The following is a 23,101-nucleotide window of genomic DNA, read 5'->3' as shown; positions in this document are numbered from 1 at the left end:
GTCAGGACATGTAATGGCACTGACAGACTATAATAGAAAGAGGGCAGCACAAAATAAACAACCTATTTAGACTTTAAGACCAACCCCTGTTTTGAATGTGAGTATGGTTAATCTCTTCCAGTTCTGATCATGTTTGCTGCCTGACCTGTGGCTTCATCTTGGCCTAGATAACCCACCCCTCCTCCCTCGCCGGACAGAGCTGAGGCAAAACGAGCAGGCTCAGGATTCAATGTCATATCACTCTCTTTTTTTATAACCTTCAACTTGAACTGTATTGCAATACAACTGCTTTTCACTTCAAATATTTTACAGGAAAACCCTGTCCCTGAGTTTTGTCATCACTGGTACCTGCTGGCACTCCGATACTGCGCATGATAATCCCTGAAAGCTTCCTGGGTTGCTATGAGAAGAGACTGTAGACCTACCCCTCTCTTGTCATTGGGCCACTGCAATACCTTGCAGCCAATAAAGCACCGCTAAGGGCCTGTGTTCATCTCTCTCTCTCTCTCTTTCAATAAATGTAAATGCACGTCCACAGTACATATATTTATACCACTTTTTTTTTTTTTTTAAAGCACAACATTAGATTTCCTTTTTATTTCAGGGAGAGACAATCCTGATGTGTACACCTTCTCAACAGTCAAACATAGCAGTGCAGCCTAAGTGTTATATTATGCACATTTGTGTGAAATATGTACTGCCCGCACTTGTTTTTACTGTCCACCTTTGCACTGCAGAGTATTTTGGCCCTTGCTGCCATTTTAACTGATTATATTACCCAACATACCCCCCCCCCCCCCAACACCTCCCTGCAGCATCTCTGCTCATCTTGCACCCCTGTGTTGGCCCGGTCAGACATTTGCTAACATGTACACATAAGAGCAAGAAGAAAAAAAAAAATGCCACAGCAGCACTTGGATGATTAGAAAACAAATAAAAGGATGTCTGCATTCCTTGTGCAAGCTAAGGAGTACGTATGAGAGCAAAGGGCAGGTTTCACAATTACTCATTAGTCACTATGTATGGACTAACATGTATGGAAGAGCACTAAATTGATTGTAAATGGTGTAGCAAATAAAATAAAATCGGTTTAATATCATGCAGCTATGTAAAGGTTGTGTTTTTGTGTGCAACTAAGCTTTAAAATGAATCTCTGTGCGCCAATTTTAGATCAAGCTGGGAGGGGCCCTTGCTGTATGGACTTCTGCAAATTAAATGTCCAGATTCCAACTGTGCATATTGTGCAAAATACCCTATATGTGTCTATCTATTACCTATCATGCCGTCTTTTACTTGTATAAATGTTGATCTGTGTTTAAAAAAAGTGAACAACACAGCGGGTTGATTGCACACAGTGAGGGAAATGATCAGAAAAATCGATGATAGCATCGTTGAGTCGTATGAAAATATCCCGGCATGCTAGCAGCGACGCAAGACTCAGCCAGGGAGGGGAGGGATGATGGAGCTAAGATGGCAGCCCAACTGAGGGTGCTGCCTCTCCGGGGTCAAGAAACAATCAAGGAACGAATAAATCAGAAATGCGACGCGGCGGCTTTTGGAAATGAATGGTGCCTGTTCGGCTATTCTACAACACATTTTGTTATGGCTTGAGAAGATAAATCCTCGGCAGACGAGCACCGTGTTGACGCTGACTGTGGCCGGATCGGAAGAGCAGACGTTTTAGCTGCACCACCACCAGATAGGCTACAATTTGCGCTTCTCGTAACTGGGGACCGTGGATGCTAATCGTGGTACCGTATTTCTGCAGCTCGGAGCGGACAAATGATGTGACATTAGGTGGATTTTTAATGACAAATGGATTGCGTCTGATGGCTAGATATTATCTAGCTGTGATATCTTTTGTGTGATATATGCATTGTTCTGCAAAACGATGATGTGTGCTGCTGCGGCAGCGGCCGCCGGTGGAGGGATTCTGCCCTCCTTGTCGCCGTCGATGGGGATGGGTGTCAGGGTCATTTCTGGAGCCGGAGCCGATCTTTCCACCATCGGTTCGGGTATGGGTTCTTGCCCGACAACCGGAGCCCAGTCGGATTGTCGGACTCGGTACCAGCTTTTACTCTCAGGACGAGCTCTGGCGGAGAGATACAGACGGATTTATACTACCGCCATCAATGATAAAGAGCAGGGGATAAATCAAGGAAGGTGAGTGGCTAATGTGAAAAATATAGATATTAGAGGCTGGTGTGGGCTAACGACCGTAAGCTAACATTAACCCCTTGCTCAGCGGCACGTCACTGAACACAAGCTAGCTAACATACGCCCAGATATATTAATATAAATATAGTTAACGAACTCGCCTGACTCTTGTCATGCAAGCCGATGTTTAATCTACTAACATTTTACCAGAAACTCCTCAATTTAAGTGCGCCCTCTGCGGAGTCAGCTTGCTAGGTAGCAATTTCGGCTCTGACTTCCTTAGCTTATAGTAGCCATGTAAACTAACGTTGCGCTTGTTCACCCCTTTGCTTTTTAGCCTGGGTGCTCTGGGCAATGTGTTTTTAGCTAAACACTAGCACAAAATCACCAAAAATAAAATAATTTCCCACTTGTCACAACGAATAAAATCCATATCGGCACCTAGGCTATATCCAAAACAAGCTAGCTAAACGGCTAGCTAACTGTCATGACACCAATTTGTCAGTGTGTGTTGAGTTATAGCTGCTGAACGTAAACAAACATATCGATTGTGTGACACGCTTATTATTTTGTTGAACATTTTAAACCCACACTGCTCGTGTTGTCACTGCTTTTCGCTCCACTTTGTCAAATAATACAGTCTGGAGTGTATTTAGGCCCAACGGCGTCACCGTTAGCTAGCTAACTATGGGGCATCAACCCTTCCCCTGGTTTTCTGTAACCAAGAAACGTGGGGCTGAAAACGAGCAGCTAATACACCAAACCACGCCACAAGCACACACATTTATATAAGGTAGCTTGAAAAGTGTGGCAATGGTTGGGTGAGACGTGTTGGGAGGTGGATGAAATCATTTGCTTTTCTAGCATAAGCGGGTAATGCAGTTACGTCATTGTAGTCAGTCAGTGTTGTGGACTTGACTGAGTAGCTGGATCATTGCTGCATCCTCCCTCACTAACTCAGTTGTTATTCTCAACCCCCAGCAACATGCACAGTTATTGCTTTAAAAAAAAAAAAAAAAAAAAAAGGGCCAGTGTAAGCTGAAAGAAATCCCCAAACAACCCAGCCTTATAGGCCGTGTTGTTTTGAACTCCCATCTTGTCTGACACCAATCTGTATTTGTTCATCAGAAAGAAAAGCTTTAGAAAATTGATTTGGAAACCATTTAATGGAACATACATATCAGATGAATAAATATCAGATGCAGACATCGTTGTGGCTTCCTTCGTGGTGGCTGAGACTCACCCAATATTTACATATGTCTCAAGTGCAAGCAAATTTTGCATGGCTACAAGACGTTTAAAATGCAGTGATGAAATGTTTTTTTTATTTCAGTCTTATTAAGTTCACACTAAAACAGCCAATCAACAGTAAATTTAAGATGCATTGATTTACTTTACTTAGTAAGGGTGGGAAAAACAGATAATGTCCTTAAATTTTGCATGGCAATCTTGTATAGGTACATGGATAACAAGTATTGATCTGTTGAACGTAATCATAACGCATTAAAGCACATTTAACAAATTTATTTTGACGGTCTGTGACATGACCCTCGTCCTGACCTGTAGTTTTGGAAATCAAGAAAAGATGCACCAGTAATGGAGCGTAAACAAACTTCCTTGAGCAGAAATTCTTAAAAAAAAGTGTCTTTTGGTTGACATGTTCAGCTTCAAAGCCCTGCCAGATGGTTATCTCGACAAGACCAAAGTTATTTGCATTAACTGTTGATGTGAAGAGTTCACACCGCAGTAAGTTGAGTCTTAAATACCACCTGCTGGCTGAGCTCACAGATGATGCAGAGAGCCCTCCTCCCCCTCACCAAAAACGACCACGTTGGACAGTTTGCAGCGTAGACACAGCATAGTTTTTGAATGTGCAGTATGTTTGAGGTTCTCGTGGCGAATTGTCTGGCCAGTAAATGTCATGGTTTTGTGTTTGCAGTAAAATATAATGCAATACAATACTCATATCAACTTCCCTGTTGATACAAGTATTAAAAACTTGGAAAATATCCCTTTCATGTACATTTAGAATGCATTACAAAAACTTGCAATTCATTTGTGAGTAATTGCGCCTTAACTAAGGACAATCTTGCAGTCCATTTCATTTAAGTATTTTAATCAATTGACAACCCTAGTTATTATAACTAACTAATAAATTGTACTTTTTAAATGATGTTTTTTTTCAAAATACACAATACGGGTGATTCTACCCCCAAGTATTCAGAAGTGAGTTATAATGATTACTAAGCCATTTTTTCTGTTTTTAGAAGTAATGATCGTGTTACTTTATATTGACAGCCTGATTTGGTTTCACTGAGAAAATTCAAGGGACTTTTTGCAGAACCAAACAGAAAGATTCTGACGAAAAATATAACACTGAGTATGAACCTGCCGCTTCACCTGTGACAGCTGAGGGCAGCGTGCTGCACTTTGAAAGGCTTGTACTTTCCAGCTTCATAAGCTGACTCCATAAGAATGAAAAGAAAACTGAAAGTCACACTATAATTTAACATGTCAGGAAGGGGTTTCAAGATTTTCACACCTAAATGCTCTGGTTTTTACATGATTGTAAATATGTGTTATTGTTGTGTAATGATGCTTTACGACACATTTTCTGTACGTTATAATTATTTAACAATAAGAACTTGTGATAAGATAACATATCTTGACTGTTCTAATGTTGACCATGCTTCAGTTGTTTCTGCAAACATTTGATGCTTACAGTTTTGTATGATATACAGGTCCTTATCATGAGGTAGTTGTGATCAACGTAGTCGTAGTCAAATATTTTAGTGAAGGAAAAATGCTGATGCTACTCTGATATAAAACGAAAAACGCAATATCTGTATGCAAAATGTGTTCCGTGAGCTTTCTTAAGGTCTGTAGTCGGATGTAATAGAATATTAGTTCTAATCCATTGTGTTTATTGTGTCCTATTATAATGCTATAATATATAAGCATCTGCCTAATGTAGTATAACTGAAGCATTTGTTTTGCAAAGATGACTGATCACTGTTTGCTTCCAGGGGCAAGAAGGCTTTGAGTAAGAAGAAACTGAAAAGGCGACAGAAGGTCAAGTCAAAAGTCAAATCAAGAACAAAGGTAAGAAGTGTCTTAATGCAGCTCTTGTTGTTTTAGATTTGTCTAATATTAAAACACACTCTGTCAGTTCTTAGTTGTAGCGAAAACAAATATTCTGATACAACAGTCCTGCACACAATCTTATCTCCGCGTAGATTATGGCGTTACACATTTGTTTAAAATAACCGAGAGAGCTGTTGATTCAACTGTGTTTTCATTTAGGAGGCTGTGGTTTGTAGTACTGTTGAATTGTATTGTGTTGTATCAACACATGTCTCTATTGTTCTGTTCTGTTCTATTTTGACAACCCTATTACCGTCACTGGGCCAGGCTAAATAACGGAAACATGTTTGTCTTTAATTCAATAGATTAAACTACATCTTCCTCAATGATCAGGCAGTTGAAATTCCACCTTTGTAATGCTGTTTAAACATGAACATGAACATTCAACAGCCATGAAACTAAGATTCAGTGCAGGACTATTATATTAGAATGTATTCATTTTCACTTGTGTACTTCAAGTGAGAGTATATTTAGTTGGGTTGGATTAAAGCTGCACTGCACAGAGACTGTTTTAAAACCTTTACACCTTTACCATCCAAATGCCTTTATAAATACACAATACATGACACCATGTTAATCAATGTAGGGTTAAATCACAAGTAAAACCACTATTTATCAGTGAGACATAATCACAACTAATGATCTCAGTGCTTCTCAAATAATTTGAAACAAACATAAGTAAATAGTATTTTGTGTTTTTCTCCTCGTAGTAATTTAAAAAAAAACGACTGACAGTTTTAATTTGCAACTGTCCCAAATTAACATGTACAGCTGGTTTGACTCTGTTAAATGCATTTAACAGATTGGAGGATGCGATTAAGGTTTGATTCTCTGCAAGGTTGACGGTGTTTGGCAGAGACATTGTTTTCTTTGGTGGGGTTGGGCAGGTGCCAGTAAGCCCATCCACACATGAGGCTGAAGAGTGGGATTGGCAGAATGTGACACACACACACACACACACACACACACACACACACCCACACACAAAGACACACACACACGGGAGTGGCTCTGACTTGTGCATGATGGCCTGTTGCCGAGCGACCTAATGTGTTCCACATCTCCACGGCAACAGTTGCCTGCCTCCATCTCCTTCATCCAGAGAGGGAACCTGGCCTGCATCAGAGGATGTGATTTTGTTTTCCTCTCTGATGTAGAAATTTCATTGCCACCGTGGCCGAAGTAGTTGATTCCTAACTTCCCAAGGCCTTAGATTATACTGCCGTGTTTGTTTTCCGTTTCGCTGTTGAGAGTGAGACTGCACTCTCCTCTCTTTGACAGTCTGGGTTTGGATTTAACTTTATTATGCAGACGTTTCCAGCAGCTTGTGGGCACGGGCAGTGTGATAAGAGGCTCTGTTCTGTCATCCCTCAAAACTGTTCCACACGCAATGTCGAGTGGACTAGTCAGTTATAGTTCTCTTCCGGTTGACTTGCTCTGTTAGTTCATGCCCTGCAACATTATTAGATGTTCTTTAGACACAGAGAACTGAGTGGTAGGTGAGGCTGGCAGGCAAGCAGGCATAATAACGTGGGTAGCTGCACGGGCAGTCATGCTGTATTTGTATGTGTTGTGCTCTTGCTCTGTCACGCCTCCGACTCTGGGTTAGTCAGACAATAGTGTGTTTTGAAAAGCCCTCTTCTCCCCTTTTGTCTGCTTCTGTGCTTATAAACGCGAAAGTGGAGTGAGAACAGAGCGTAAACGCTTGTTATTCTCATGAAGATGGCGACGTCTTGCGCACAGACGGATGCGTAATCTTTATATAATAAGAATGGAATGGTGCAAAATGACGGAAGAACGTAATTTCGTGCGTCTTGAGGTGAGATACAATAATAAATAGACACGGCAGCACAGCTGTCATCAAGAAACAAAATGATCACAGCCTATAACATTGTTGTACAAAATAGGAAAAATTACAAACAATATATCTGTATGTTTGTGCAGTATCAGTGGGAAGACCGTTTTGCTGTCAGTGGTGTGTGTTTGAGTCACAGTCAGTGGAGGCTGGAGGTACTGGGTGATGTGGCATTGTGGAGTCTGATGGCTGTTGGCAAGAAAGAGCACGTGGCTGTATGAGTCTGTGGCTGAGCGTGCCCCTGTGCTGCCTCAGCTCAGGATATAGAGGATGAGCGATGCTGTCCATGATGGCTTTCGGCTTCCATCCCTCCTCCCCTCCTGCCTCCGCCCTGTCCGGTTCCATCCCCACCACAGAGCTGGCTTTCTTCACCAGCTTGCCCAGTTTTTTGGCTCCCTAAATCCTGATGCACCCTCACAACACAGCATAGAAGATAAACTTTTAAACTACTGGCTTGTGGAACATCCATAGCCGCACATGTCCTGGACCTGAGTCCTTTCTGAAGAGTCCCTCAAGGTGCTTTGAGAGTACTGCGGGACCTAGACACCTTAACTTACACACATACCCAACGCCGGTGCGAGCCATATATGCTGTGTCTTTTTTACCAGTCGGGTTAAGTTTTGTTTCCACTTCCTGCTTCACTTTCAACAATGGCAACTGAAACTTTTGCCAAAATTGCGCAGAAGAGAAGTCATACTAATGTTTGTATCGCTGAACCTCCTCAGTTAACCTGTCTTCAATGTGTTCCATCTTTATTGATCCAAAACAATCAATTCAAAAATTGCGGAGATGGGGAAGCGGCTGGAAATACTAAAGCGGAAACACGCTGCTGCCAAGTGGACCAATCACAGCTCTTGCGCTCTGTATAGTTACATTTCAGAGGAGGTGCACGTCGGTTATGGTGCTAGAACCTGCTTTGTCACCGTAGCCTCTGCGTCAGCTTAATCCAGATGTCTAAACTGCCTGTCAGTGTTGCACCCTTTGGAACTTGGAGGCGTCGACTATCTCCACTGCCTACGCCCTTATGGTGAAAGAGGTGGGCGGGTGGCTCTTAACTTTGCTTAAAGTCCACCACAAGTCCTTGGTTTCTATCCCAGGTGCGTGCCTCCTCCTTATCATCACCGAGAACTTTAAGTGGCATGTTCTCAAATTGAAGCAAAAGGTGTGAAGGGTGTACAAAGATGGTGAGAGCACAGTTCCTTGTTGCTCTTCACTGCCTCTTTACAAGCAGTCCTGCAGCTTGACATACTGCGGCCGGTCAGCCTTTTTTCAAAGCTTTTAGCAGGCCATTAAATCATCAGTGAAAACCAGACAGAAACACAGAAAAGAAACCACCACAAGAGCAGCATGTTTAGGCCATGGGTTGTTGCTATTAGAAGGAAAGAAGGAAGCCACAAAACAGGTCAGTGGGCTTTGCACAAACGGGTCTGACTTTGCGTATGAGCATTACCAGTTGGATTGAGGCGGTCACTTTTAATGACTTTTAATTGATTTTTAAGTTTAAACTGGGATGTGTCAGCTTCGTTGAAACCTGTAGAATACAGTTTTAAATCTGTACTGGGCAGAAATACTTAAAAGCTCAGTTTCAAAATGCAGGACTTTGGTCTTCACCCCACCCTTTGTTTTGCTTTCATCTCTCAAGAAATCAATTTTTCCTCTCTCTGGCTGCGTGGGGTTAGGTTATTAGAGTGTCTCCATGTTGCAAATGGTTTTAAGTGCTCTTTCCAGTCATTGTGCTCCCTTCGTGAATGTTATACAACCACTTGGTCACAAATGCTGCTCTAGTGGCAAGGCAGGAGAGCAGCAGACAGCACCGTTAGACGAGATGGGCGCTGATATCCTCCCCACTGGTTTGAGCTCAGAATGAATGACCTCTCTCCTCAAATAGATGACATCACCCCCTGTGATTGCGATGCCAAAAGCGCAACACTGCAAGAGAGAGAGGCACGATCGATCAGTGTGATTCTCTAGAGGTTGCCTCAGGACTGTAGTTAAAAATGCCTCGCTTGTTGGGATGGAGAAAGCTTATCAATTAGTTAGTTTATCAAGTTTCTCTGTGGACTCTAGTTGTTCTAATCGTAATGATTAATTGGATTTAAGCGTTTAAGCTTTGCTGTAATCATTTATTGTAAATTCTCCCCGTTGGCTCGTCCACCTCATTTATATCAATGAGGGTAGGTTCAGTATTACAAATACAAACCGGTGCCACCGCAAACAACTCCAACAGGTCAAATCAACACGTCTTTAAATAAAATTTTACGAAAACAAGAAATGTCTTCGCAAGAGTTCATGCTGAATTTGTCTGTTGATCTTTGTAATAATAATAAAACAAAGGGAATTTACAAGGAAGTCTTACATCTGGTCACTGACTTGTAGTGAACTAATCACTTCTCTAAAGCCAATCTTTTGACAGTAGTTACCCAGAATATTGTGAAATCCATTTTGTAACAAGGAAAGTTGTGTTAAGCTGGTGTTGAAGGAAGGACCTTGCCGGTGTGTAGAAAAGCGAGTGTCCTGAGGAGTGAGTCCAAAGCAAAATGAGCAGTTATTTAGTTTATCGTCTGTGTCACTATCTAAAAATAAAGATAACAATACAAAGAGTGTGGTCCACAGAGGTTTTATAGTCATATAATTTAATTTCACTTGAAATGTTAATCTACTTAGGTTTATATTTGGTGACATGTTCCTATGAATAAATTCTCAGATGTGACGTTCCTTGTTTGTGGTTATTTGGCGTGTGCTTTGCTTCGGGCTGTTATTGCTGAGTGACACCCACCTTGGCATCTGACACCATGACAACCATCAAATCTTGTTATTGTTATTATTATCTTTTGCACTTTGTTGAACGTGATCCATACATTTCCATATGTTATATTTCCAAATACAGAAAAGCTTAAAATTGCTTAAAATCTTTCTTATTAGACGAAGGGAAACAAATCTCGCCAAAGAACAGAAATTGCTGTTTATAAATCACTGTGTCGTACCCTAAATAGCTTATCGATTGCCGCAAGTAATAACAGACTTATGGTCACCAAAAAAAAAAAGGTTTTGCTGACAATTTCCATTTCTCTGTCTTTCCACAGGGCGATAGTCTAGATGGAGCCCTCTGTGTGCCGGACATCAAGCTACACAGCAACCCATCTGCGTTCAATGTCTACTGCAATGTGCGGCACTGTGTGCTGGACTGGCAGCAGAGAGAGGCCTCCCTGGCGCTGGCCTCCAGGAGCTCGGTGCAGAGCGGCGACTCAGACAGCGAGGAGGAGGAAGAGTACCGCGAGCCGCCCGTGAAGCTGCCAAAGGTATGAGAAGGGAGTCGTGCTGGCTGCTTATGTTGCGGTTGCAGCGTTTGCTTATTGAGGTAAAAGCAAACCTGTGCTTGTAGGGGATCCTCGAAATGAATTGATGCACTGACCCTAATTCGAGTCACTTTGTCAGGTGTTTGAAACCCCCCTAGAAGATAGAGCTTACTTTATGCTTCCACAGTGAGTCTACGCAGAGCCTACACCGTTTGAGTTTCTCCTTGTGTAAGCATTTATACTTTTATACGCTGGTGTGCCAACATTGTTCTGTAATTACGCTGCTAAAATGCTAGTCGCCTGCGTTGAGTTCAGTGTACTTCACACAACGCCTGGCAGGGAACTCTGAACAGTGGTTACTTACTGAAGTCACTGCAGTGCTGAAAAGGGAGAAGTCACCTCTTAGGAGGCTAAGTTTTTTTTGTGCTTTTTTGACCGCTGAGAGATGGGAATGAGGAAATAACAGCTGTCATAATCTGCATCGCCGCAACGTGTAGTTACATTTCTGGGGAGCTGCATGTTTCCTTAACTCCCTCATCTTCTCTGTGTGCCATCTCTTTTCATTAAAAATGTCGACTACAGCTGGGAGCACAATTAAAATTGGATATTTAATAACCTTTTGTAATTCTGTATTCAGAGTCTACAGTATAGTGTATCGATAACAGACTAATTAAATTAAAATCCACTTTCATCTGTTACAGGCTTGTAATTGATATCAGTCGGATATTGTTGTTGTTGTCACGGAAAAGCAGGATGATTATTTAGGACTTGAAGCCGTACGTGGGTTGTAAAAACAAGGCATAACTTTAAGGGTGCCCGCTGACCTTGTAAAAGGCTACTGCTGCCTCATGGTATCACAATAACAAATCACCTGCTTGTCATCAAAGTGTGGCAGCCGCGTCAGTGCTAAAGAGTCAATCATCTACTGTACAATTCAGGTTAGATTTAGACTTCAGCGATGCCTCCAAATGCCTAGAATCATGCCCTACTTTCTATGTCTGTCATGCACTTCAGGATGTTGCTTTCAAATGCTCACAACAACGGTGCGACAGCTCAAATATTGCACAACGTGCTGTTGCCGTTCTCCGTAGAATTGTTTAGCAGGTAGGCACAGAAGTATCTGGGATGGATGGGTTTAATTTGTGGGATTTTAATTTTACGGTAAACTGCAAAGGCTGTAGAGGTTCCTCCAGTCAAATTAAACAAGCTACTGATGGTATGATGATGTAATATTTTGGGGGATTTAGTTTTAATTCCAGCTCAATGAGAGTTTCCAACAAGAAGCCAAGTGTTGACACTCTTTGTTGTCTGTGTGTGTGTTTCAGATCTGTAATGCAGAAGGTGAATGTAAGCCCTGATATAATTTTGTCTGTTATATAAATCTCTTGAGCTGAAAGACATGAACATTTATTACATTTATGTACATGATCTTGTTTTGTATGTTTTCCATAAGGCTTCTAATTTACCGTCTGTATCTGTTTTTATTGTAGATTTTTATTAGTTCCTCTGATGCTAAGCTTTCACTGTTACAAACAAACCTTACACTGAGATAGGAAAAGACATCAAAGCATTATTCAATAACAAGCCACGCTGAGAGAGAGAAAGAGAATGACATCCTTTTCTAGGCCAAACTCCTTCGTCTCCCTCCCTTTGCCACACAGCCAAGTGGGTCTGTCATTATACAAAATGCTAATAGTGGACGGTCAGCAGTATTAACTGTATTTACTGTGGCTCCCTAACCATATATTGGTTGTTTCACTGCTAGCAGGCCATGCTATTAATGGTAAACATCCACCCCAATCCATTAAGCCTATTTCATCAATTCTGTTTAGTATATCTTGTCAACTATATTTGCACAGCGCCTGTATGTTGTATTTACATTTTCTGTATAAAAGGGCTATGAGTATAGCCTAGATCTTCATGTGGTGTGGTATTCAGTTGCTCATAAAAAAAAATTGTGCTTCTTTCTTTGTCTGCAGATCATTGGCATCGGCCTGTGTGGGGTTTTTGAGCTGATAAAAGAGACCCGGTTCTCTCACCCCTTACTGTGCCTGCGTAGCCTACAGGCCTTGTTGGACATGCTGCAGGGACAACAGCCTGAGGGCTTCCAGACTGAGCCTCCTGATGTGTTAGGTAAAGCCCAAAAATGTATATACCTAAGAGTTTATTCTGTGCATGTGTGCAATCTGATGCAAACCAGTGCCTGTGTTTGTGAGGCTTAAAATATAATTTTATTGACCCTGTCAGAGACATGTCGTAATGATTATTTAGGGCTGGAGTGAGTGACAGTGCTCTAGTTGACTGTTTTGTAGTTTTTCCCCCTCCTCTTGCTTACTTTTCTGTAACGTCCAACCTTTCTGCCGCTTGTTTGCTTTGTCAGAGTCTCTTTTCCAGCTGCTGTTGGAGACCACGGTCCGGAGCACGGGGCCCAATGACCCGACGGGGCAGGCCATCACCGCCCTGTCCTGCGCCTGCCTTTTCAGTCTGGTGGTGGCCTGGGGAGACACGGGCAAAATCCTGCAGGCCGTCTCTGCCATCCTCACCAATAATGGTAGCCATGCCTGTCAGACAATACAGGTAACAATTCTTGTCTCGCTCTCGTGTCTTAGAGAATGCAAGCTAGAATAACATGTGCTTATGTCATTTGAATGTGATTTGTTTTGTTTTCTAAATCGCCTCCTCCAGGGAATTTGTCTTATTTTTTTTATCTTTTCATATTTTTTTCTCCGGATTAGTAAGAATACTTTTGGTTAGGGTGGACGAAGAAACCTCTGGCTCTTCCGTGCATTTCCTTTGTGTATACAGACTCTGGGCAGTGTCTGGACAGCACAAATTGAGTTTTGGAAAATGTCAAGCTGCTCTGACCCTCCTCTTTGATTATGTTACCCTGACTGCATTCTTCCGCCAATTATCTGTTCCCCTGTTCTCTTCAATCTCTGCTTTGTCCTTTCTCTCCTGTCTCTATATCGTTCTCTTTGTTTTTGTTATTTATTTCTTCTACTTTTTATCAAAACCTGCAAAGGCCCAGTTAAAGTATTTTGGAATTAGTGGGCAATAATAACAACAACATGTTTTCACTGGAACGTAATTTTGTAGGCTCACACATTTTCATCCCTCATTGGCGTGTGTTGTGCTCCTAGCCCCTCATCTTTTAGGTACTGACTGACTGAATTGTGAATCATCTTAATCGTAGGCAGGCTGCCGAGAAGTGTGGGCTTTCATGCTGTGCACGCCTGTATGTCTTTTGTTTGTGTTTGCCTGTGTGGGAAATCTGAGATCGCTGATATGTGTCATGGAAATGATGCGAATGTGTGTGTGAATGAACATCAAACATACAGGTGTTCACAGTCGCAAGCACTGCTGTGAATTTGACTCAATCGACACCAAAAACTCCCCAAAGAGTTCCCACTCGGTGCATACTCTGCTTTACAAATGCACCCCATTACGTCTGATTTGACTTTTTTTTTTTCCCCCCTTGTCTTCCTAACTCTCAACAGGTTCCCACCATACTGAATGCACTACAGAGGAGCGTACAGGCTGTTCTGGTGGGAAAGATCCAAATCCAGGATTGGTTTGGAAATGGCATCAAACGTGCGGCCCTCATGAACAAGTGGGTCCTAAAAGAGGTGTCCATTGATGATGATGAGCGCTGCCTCCTGCAGACTGATGGCTCCTTCCTGTACTTGCTCTGCAAAGACGGACTCTACAAAGTGGGATCTGGATACAGTGGTACCGTCAGGGTATGTGACACTCCCAAGTTGCATTGATCTTACCATGGATCTCCACATTGTCTTTGCAGGTTGAGAAAAATCTCCTCAGTCTTTGTGTTGGAGTTTTTGTCAGTTGTATGTGTTTATTTGAGTGTAAGAAAGAGGCGTACGCTATATGTGCAATAGCTCTACATGTAACTGAGTGAGATATTGTGATTATTGCGATTCTTCACTATAGCAGCACCAGTGTTTGGTGTGTTTTTTCCATCTGCCAGCATTTAATTAAGACTTGTCAGTGTTTGTTGTTGTCTGCTCACATGTATTCATTCTCCACAGGGCCATGTGTACAACTCCACGTCTCGAATCAGGAATCGAAAGGAGAAAAGATCATGGCTGGGCTTTGCTCAGGTCAGTAGTACACATTTTACATGCATTTCAGGGATGTAGAGGGTTTGGAAAGGCATGATAAAAGTTAGAGTGGACGTCTTTGGCTTTAATAGTGCAGATTAATTAAGTCTGTAGATGTGTGCTTCTGAAGGAGAATTGCAGGCATCAAATATCAGAGTATTGATCAGCCAATACATTTGAGGTCGTCCTTAATAATTGTAGATCATCAGTAGTGACTGTGTTGTGGTTTTCAGGGGTACCTGTTGTATCGGGACACAAGCAACCACAGTATGTCGGCCATCAAGATCAACCCTGAGACTCTGGAGCATGAGGGGGCGGTCACCATGCCAGGTGCTGAGGAAACACTTTGATTCATTTTGTATTAAATACACCTCATGGGAGTTATGTCATCAGTAAGAAAATATTGGATATATTCACTGACACTTTGTCTCTGTTTGCAGGTCAACATTCAGATGGACAGAACATCATCTTCACAGATGGCGAGTACATCAACCAGATCGCAGCCTGCAAAGATGTAAGTTTACTGTTCCTGCCAAGCTCCTCATCATCTTGATATTAATAATGTGTCTCATCTTTCCCAGGGGTTTTAAAAGAAGAACCATTCAGAATTAGTTTCAGTGGGGGAAGCCCTCGGTGTACTCAGTAGTTTCCCTTCATGTTTAACTCATCCCAGAATAAAACTCAGCCAAAACTGCATATGTCTGCTGCAAATATAATGGAGAAAGCTGGACTTACGATATACTGATGTAGTTTCTGATTTGTTAATGATTTGGTCACTTAAATGAACTACTTCATAGTTTAGATTTGGGCTGAGAAGTTTAATCTTAAGCCTTGTCCACATATAAAGCTTTTCTCTCATCAGCCATCGCTTTGAAGTGACAGTTGGCTGCTAGTGGGCGTTCCTTCCTAAATGGTTTTGAGTCAATGAAGCAGAGCATAAAATTATTGCTAATGTATTGATGGCCTGCCATTACCGCTTTGTATACCATCAACAACGCAGCTACTTCAATCAACTTTATCAGTTGCTTTAATTTGTTGTTGCCTCAAATCATGTTGACTGAAAGTTGAGATTAGCTCAGCTTCGTATCTGCTCTCTTTGCGTTGAGAATTCATTCATTGCCACAACTGATTTGGAAGAGATTCAGACTCCGATATCTCTTGTTATCCACTTCATATTGTTGTGTGTTGTTTATACACACTAATGCAATCGCTTCCTCTCCTGGGGTTTTTATTTATCATGTTTCCCATAGAGCAAACTCTTTCCTTCTCCTTTATTATGGGTTATTTCCATGCTTTGTTAGTCAAAATGAGAGCATCTCGAAGCATCTGTCACTCTCCCATTCAAAGAATGATCCTCAGCTGATCACCAGCTGGGCCACAGAGGGAGACGTAGCCATGTCTGTACATAATATATAAATGTGTGTGCGTGTGTTTATATGTGGGTGTAGCAGTCAGGGCAGTGGCACCACATGTGGGTATTCTCCAGAGGGCTTAACCCCACAAGCAGTTATCTGCATAAGCTCTCTTCTGATGTGAGTGGGGGAGGGTGATATGTGAAATCCATATATCTGCCGTTGCAGCTCGGCTGTTTCCAGGCTGATCAAAGGGGCGGAGTACTGTATGGGCCAAGTATGGGGGGAGGTGGGTCCTTACAAGCTGCACGCATTTTTACTGCGCAGCCAAGAGATGCAACCACTGCACAGACCACACACTGCAGAAATGAAAGCTCTATAGATGAACCCGTCATCGTTACCACTCAGGGAAAACCAGACTATCCGCATCCGTTTTGTTAGACTTTTTTTTTATGTCCTCCATTTCCTCTTTTTTTTTTTTTTTTTTACTTCATTCCTGTCCTGTAAATTGCCCCTTTCAGCCCCATTTGTTTGCAGGTGTATCATCTCCTATGCTATCAACTCTGACATGGCTGGGGCTTTAGGCTGCCATAGCCACTAATATTAAATTATTATTATTTGTCTCAAACATATTGCACCTCCATGCCTCCTAATTGCAGCGGTAATGCAGCACATTAGTTATAAGTGTATGTGAGGCTCTTTTGTAACGAGTGAAGCAGGAATATGTTTTTATGCTCTGTTAGATAAACGCTATATACAACACTGTGGAAATGTTTGTCTCGTGAAACTAAACAGCGTTTTCCTCCCGTTGGCTCTGATTCCTGCAGGACGGTTTTGTGGTGCGGATCTATACTATGAGTTCGGACCCGGCCCTGCAGCAGGAACTGCAGCTGAAGCTGGCAAGGAAGTGTCTGCACGCCTGCGGCATCTCTCTGTTTGACCTCGAGAAGGATCTGCACATCATCAGTGAGTGATGACTGATTCAATATGTATTAATAAGTGCCATATGCTTCTACCTACTTAATAGCGCTTCATTCTGTACGTGTGTGTGTGCATGCGTACACAAGGTTGAAAATGTGTCTGTTGTTCAAAACGCAGAGGACTGAAAATCTGTGTACTTTCCAACCTTGTCTCTTTGTGCATTTGGCTCTAAATAGTATGTTCTTCTCTCAGGCACTGGCTTTGATGAAGAGGCAGCGTTACTTGGAGCAGGGAGGGAGTTTGCTCTGATGAAAACTGCCACAGGAAAGGTGAGAGGGGTGGTGTGTCTAAAATGCTCAACAAAAAATGAAACAGCTTCAGCTGCTGAGCTTAAGAGGTTTTTGTCTCGGTAATGGCAGACTTTGCGCTTTAGAGGGAGAACCTGTGGGGCGGGGTGCTCAGAATAAATTGTGTTGTTGCATATTTTTCTCCCATCACAGTGACCACATGAAGCCCCTTGCACAACATTAAATTTCTCTTTGTTTACAACCTCTGTATGTAGTTAGCTGTCAGTCAGATTTTCCAAGATCATGCTGCACAAACGCCTATAAGATAATACAACACGTCTTTATGTTTCGGGAAATAATTGGTGGCCCTCTTAGCTAAACTGTCTTCCTTAATAATGTCTAAATAAGTAGAGTCATCAGAAAATTTCACTGAGCTACTAGAAGCATTAGCCTACAGTACAAGGTCATTAAGCTTTTTAGATATTATATATTAAACCTACATAAGAGTGAAATCTTAAACAGGAAACTACGGGCTACAGGAATTGACTTCGCAACCTAGGCCCTGTCACTGTCGAGATGCAGTGCTTTCTTCAAAAAAAAAAAAATAATAATTTCACATTTTCCTTCAGTTTTTCCCTTTTAGATTAGAATGCTAACTATGTGGATTGTTTGTGGCGCGTTGGAGGGTGTGGTTATCTGTGCCTTTGCTGTAGGTGTGGTGTTTCTTTTGTAGATAGCAGTCCAGGACAGTTGCCCATTTCTGTGTCTGTACAGAGGCCTTATCTCACAACACACTTTATCGGCAGATTACTCTAACCCAGACCAGCTGGATGGGTAAAAATAGGAGCAGTTGACCCGTGTCTTAGCACAAAGTCCACTTACCATTAGGACTAGACACTGTGCCAGACATGTGTCAAAGGCTCACTGATTACAGCTAACTAGCCGCTGCTTCTTTCTCAGCCTTTGGTATTGGATCTGGGTGGTTTGCACAGTGAACGTCAGATTTTTGATTGAGTGATAAAAAATAATGCATTCCCTTGCAGCAGCATTTGTGCATTTATAACTGTGCATCAAAAATGCAGATACCTCATTAATGTCTTTAAGAGCATTGCTTTAGTGCAGAGTGTATCCTGCACAAAGAACAAGCATTATATACTTGGCTAAACTAAATCCATGAGCAAGTATACACAGTAGATCCTCACCCTTCCTTAATGACTCCCATTTCAACTATTCTTCAACACCCAATCTTTTCTCTCTCTCTCACTCTTATTTTTTTGGTATGTGTCTGAATGTCACTCTTGTCTCTTTCTCTCAGATCTATTACACAGGAAAATACCAGAGCCTAGGTATAAAACAGGGTGGCCCATCAGCAGGAAAATGGGTAGAATTGCCCGTTACAAAGTCTCCCAAGATCGTTCAGTTCTCAGTCGGCCATGACGGTTCCCATGCGCTGCTAGTAGCTGAAGATGGAAGTGTGTTCTTCACCGGGTCTGCCAGCAAAGGAGAAGATGGAGAATCCAGTAAGATCAGCTCTCTCTGCTCAACCTTGTCTCAGCACTGAATGAAAGCCGATTCAGTTGAAAATCTAATGCTGATGTCTGCTTTTTTGCTTTGCAGCTAAAAGTCGCAGACAGCCCAAGCCATACAAGCCCAAGAAGATGATCAAATTAGAGACCAAGACAGCTGTGTATACAGCATGCAACAATGGCAGTAGCAGCATTGTCACCAAGGATGGAGAGCTCTACATGTTTGGCAAAGATGCAATTTACAGTGACAGCACTTGTGAGTTGACAGATATTTTTTGTTTAATCTGCCATAGTCTGCATTACTTTGGTTTAATACACATTTGACTGTGTAAAATCCACATGAACATGCATTTTTCTATAATTATTTCTCATTTTCTTGTAATTGTAATCACTGCTTTTCTCTCCACAGGCCAAGTGACAGACCTCAAAGGTCACTTTGTAACTCAGGTTGCCATGGGTAAGGCTCATACTTGTGTCCTGACCAAGAACGGTGAAGTGTGGACATTTGGGGTGAATAACAAGGGCCAGTGTGGTAGAGACACTGGATCCATGAGCCAGGCAGGGAAAGGTGAGCAGATGTACAAGCACAGACAAACAAATACACGTTACAGCATACACATTGCCTTTTTTTACTATGCCTAGCCTGATGGCTTTCCTACCTGCCCTTGTATTTGTTGTAGCTTTTGGTGTGGAGAACATGGCCACAGCCATGGATGAGGACCTGGAGGACGAGCTCGAGGAGAAAGAAGAGAAGAGCATGATGTGCCAGCCGGGCATGCATAAGTGGAAGCTGGACCAGTGCATGGTTTGCACTGTGTGTGGAGACTGCACTGGTTACGGGGCCAGTTGTGTCAGCAGTGGACGGCCTGACCGAGTACCAGGAGGGTAAGAGACAACTGTAGGAAGATGTGGAGGTGGTCATTATAGTAACTGTACAAAACTTGTGTTTAAGGTCCAGAGAATGGTTAGATTATCTTTTTAACTGAAGTATGGCTAATTTGTCTCAGTGTTTCCCACAAGACTTCACACAATGTTAATACAAAGTGTCTATCATAATGTGGTTTTAAAAAAATCTGTGTGTATTTCTCTTTCCACCAGTATCTGTGGTTGTGGGTCTGGAGAGTCTGGCTGCTCGGCGTGTGGCTGTTGCAAGGCTTGTGCCAGAGAGCTTGATGGTCAGGAGGCCAGACAGAGAGGCATCTTTGATGCTGTGAAGGAGATGATTCCATTGGACCTGCTGCTAGGTAAGCCAACTGATGTCTTGTATGACTTTCGGCTCAGTTTTAATTTCGCGTGAGCAACGACGGACGCAAGTAGGCCGTGGGCAAACTGACTGTTGGTGACTATAAGTGCGCATGCTATTTTAGTTTATGTATGTTTAACAGAGTAAAGTGTGAAAGGGGCAAGTGAAGTGAAAGATACATCAGAGGGCGTGTTGTGTTGTCTGGATGGTGCAAAGCTGCACATCTTGAATACAGAGCTCACACATTTGCAACCAAAAGCAGAAGCTCATGGTTTTTATTTGGTTTGTAAAATACAAGTTTGACTTCAAAAATGTCAAGGAAGGTGTTTTAATGATTGCTTTTCCAGTTTTAACTTTAAAGTATGTTGAATAATAAATGGTCACATAATGCCAAAAAAGTCTGACACATTAATGCTTGCATTCTTAAACATGTCAAGAATAAAACTTGGAACTCCATGTGCATACTAAAAAGTTAGAACAGAGGCACATGATTGATGATCCGCTATCTCCCATATAAATAACAGGATATCAAGATATAATGAGAGAGTTGCATGTCATTATTCTGCAGCAGCATCAGGTGATTTAATCAAGTTAAACATAGTGGATGGTCGTGCTTGTCAGTTTTGCGCTCCGGTTGGGCAGTTCTCAAATTAGAGGCCGCTGTTTTGTCAATATATCTGCTGTCTGCGGATGTCCCAGGTGATTTAATGAACATAAGGAGAAGGTACTCATACCGTACAAACTAGTTACTGTAAGAAAATCCTCATTGTAAATGTTAAGTCAGTGTTATTTTTGATAGAGATTCATTAGCTCCAAATATTTGATGGTGGTGCTTGCGTCGGTCAATGTGCCTTCTTGAAAATTCATTCCATCCTTTTTTGAGCTGTCATTCACGTAATATATCATTTTCATTGTTCACATTTCACTTAAAGCCTTATCAGTCACACGCATGTTAAAATTTCTACATATGTAATACAGAAATGTGTTGGATTCTCCGTAACTGATCAGAATAAATGACTGTCTTGACCGGGGATGTGTGCAAGCAGTATATCCTTCCGAGCTATGCCAGCACATTGCTTTTGCTGCACATTTCACACTTGTCTGTTGCATTTGCTTGAACACGGTTTTTTGTGCACTTGTCGTTCGCTCATCATTTGTTAAAATCCTTGTGCTGTGCAGAGTCATTGCTTCTCCATCACGTCTTGCCATCACTCATTGATGTGTGTCTTGTTTTGTTCTGCTCTGCTTCGTCTTCCCTCCTGCTCCTCCTCCTCCTGCATCCTGCATCCTGTCTGGGCTGCCTGTACCTGCGGCCTTATGTGTTTTCAGCTGTGCCTGTCCCTCCCCCTCCAGGAGTGAACATCGAGGAGCACATTCAGATCCGACAGGAGGAGAAACGGCAGAGGATCAACCGCCGGCATAGGTTGGAAGAGGGAAGAGGTATGAATGAGAGCTAGACGGAAGGGTACTGTGTATAGGGTTTTTTTGGGGGGGGATTTTGTTAAGATTGCTGTGGTAGAGCATTCAAAATAGACGTGGGATGACTGTAATGAATAGACTAAAACTACAAGCAGTATGTCCATCCCTTTTAGCTTCAGGTTACTTTTAGGTGCTTTTGTGAGCTTGGGTGTTGTGCCTTGGTGACTTCCCCCTTGCTTGTGTCTGTATAATTTTCCAGTGTGCGTATGTGTATTGTTGTGGTGCAGTATTATCATATGTTCTTTCCCATTTTGTGAGCATTGTGCATGCATGTGAAAGTTTCTTTCTCCCCCAGGCCCCCTTGTTTTTCCCGGCCCCATTTTTATGAACCAGCGTGAGCAGGCCCTAGCCAGAATAAGACCCCTTCAGGCACTAAGGCATAAACGGGACAAGCACAAAGGTACTACGGTCTTCACTAACTCAACGGGTGCAGAGACACCCCTTTTGACTCATCTCCCAAACTGGCTGTCCCGTCCACCTCCTCTCTCACTCTCTGAAGGCAGGACTCTTGTGTCTTCACCAGGTCTCATTGTAATAAACAATGCAGCCTGCTGGCAAGAACGACTCACTGACTCATGGGATAAATAACTGCCTTTAGACCAGGTTAAAGATCACTCTCAACAGGCTGGTTACCTGTTTTTACGTAGGCAAAACATAGTTAGTCCTAGTTCTCTGAATCCCCTCGTCTAACTGGATTTACCGTCACTCCCATAGCAACCAACTTGTGACATCATAGATACAAACGAATAGACAAAACAGGGAATACTGGGAGGGCAAGCCTCGATGATTAACAAGCTTAGAAATCTGACACAGAATTGAAGAAGAATGGATGTTAATTTTAAAATGTAGGAGCTTAGAAATGCGTAGAAATCACTATACTTAGCAAAACAAGCTTTTCAGGCACTCGTCCTTGAGTAAGTGTTGCTTGTGTAGAGAAATAGTCACTTCTCTTTAGCCAAGATTCAAAACCCATTGAAGCCTTTAATGCTTCTGATGTGATTACGAAGAAGCGCCTTTCTTCCCTTTTTTTGAAGAAACCTTGACAATTCTGGAGGAGAAAGAACACACTATGGCTTTACTGGCTGTAGCACTCTGTGTTGTGAGTTATTTGTTGGGAACCATTTTTGTTGCCTAGGTAAATGACATTGTGCTGCATGTCTGGAACATGCCTCCCAAATGAAACCTCCTTGTTAAGAATAAATTCCTTGTTCTGGCAACAAATCACACGGTATTATATTCCAGAGCAGTAGTCGTTTCCTCCGTAATGTCATTCAAAGGACTGAAGCTGTTTGATGAATCATTTTATTTTTGGAACCTCTCGTTGTGGTTTTTGCATACTAGTAAGATTAAGTGACTTAGCATATGTCCCCTGAGCATTCTTCTTCATGGTTTTACACTCATGAATGGATGCTTCAAATCTTCCCGTTGCCTTATTTTCTGTGTGTAATTTGTAATTTAAGAACACCTCTCTGTACTCATCAACAGAGCGTCGTGTCCGTGAGCTAAACTTTTAACCCTACCATGTGTTTTTTTTTGGGCCACGAGCCAGTCAATCATTATTTTGACGTTTACTGTGAATATTCAAAATGTAAAGCTGTTATCTCATCCGACTGGTTACGGAGGTAAACCACAATGAGCTGGTTCCTGGTCCAAAAAAGTAGTACTGCCGGTCATTATATTTACTGTAATGCATGGTGCTGTTTCCAACCGTTTCCACTCACAC

At 42.2% G+C, this 23,101-nt stretch overlaps 1 protein-coding gene across 18 annotated transcripts in view; it reads left to right on the top strand.

The window, feature by feature from the left end:
• Positions 1–1,477: 1,477 nt before the first annotated feature.
• Positions 1,478–23,101, top strand: part of mycbp2 (MYC binding protein 2) — a 53,499-nt gene continuing 31,875 nt past the window's right edge. For 9 of the 18 annotated variants that reach the window (XM_084544408.1, XM_084544406.1, XM_084544405.1 and 6 more), the window contains exons 1-18: positions 1,478–2,163; positions 5,184–5,259; positions 10,240–10,455; positions 12,432–12,585; positions 12,833–13,029; positions 13,950–14,192; positions 14,499–14,570; positions 14,804–14,900; positions 15,011–15,084; positions 16,750–16,888; positions 17,096–17,172; positions 18,446–18,650; positions 18,748–18,912; positions 19,066–19,224; positions 19,337–19,541; positions 19,755–19,900; positions 21,229–21,339; positions 21,674–21,778. In XM_084544408.1, the coding sequence (XP_084400534.1) occupies positions 1,892–2,163; positions 5,184–5,259; positions 10,240–10,455; positions 12,432–12,585; positions 12,833–13,029; positions 13,950–14,192; positions 14,499–14,570; positions 14,804–14,900; positions 15,011–15,084; positions 16,750–16,888; positions 17,096–17,172; positions 18,446–18,650; positions 18,748–18,912; positions 19,066–19,224; positions 19,337–19,541; positions 19,755–19,900; positions 21,229–21,339; positions 21,674–21,778 (2,713 nt within the window). In that variant the 5' untranslated portion in view covers positions 1,478–1,891. The remainder of the gene's footprint in view (positions 2,164–5,183; positions 5,260–10,239; positions 10,456–12,431; positions 12,586–12,832; positions 13,030–13,949; positions 14,193–14,498; positions 14,571–14,803; positions 14,901–15,010; positions 15,085–16,749; positions 16,889–17,095; positions 17,173–18,445; positions 18,651–18,747; positions 18,913–19,065; positions 19,225–19,336; positions 19,542–19,754; positions 19,901–21,228; positions 21,340–21,673; positions 21,779–23,101) is intronic. The other 9 variants (XM_084544407.1, XM_084544403.1, XM_084544416.1 and 6 more) reach the window with 6 other exon arrangements.

Source organism: Chelon labrosus, assembly GCF_963514085.1.
Source record: "Chelon labrosus genome assembly, chromosome: 5".
Taxonomy (NCBI): domain Eukaryota; kingdom Metazoa; phylum Chordata; class Actinopteri; order Mugiliformes; family Mugilidae; genus Chelon; species Chelon labrosus.
This window is presented reverse-complemented; position numbering and strand designations above follow the sequence as displayed.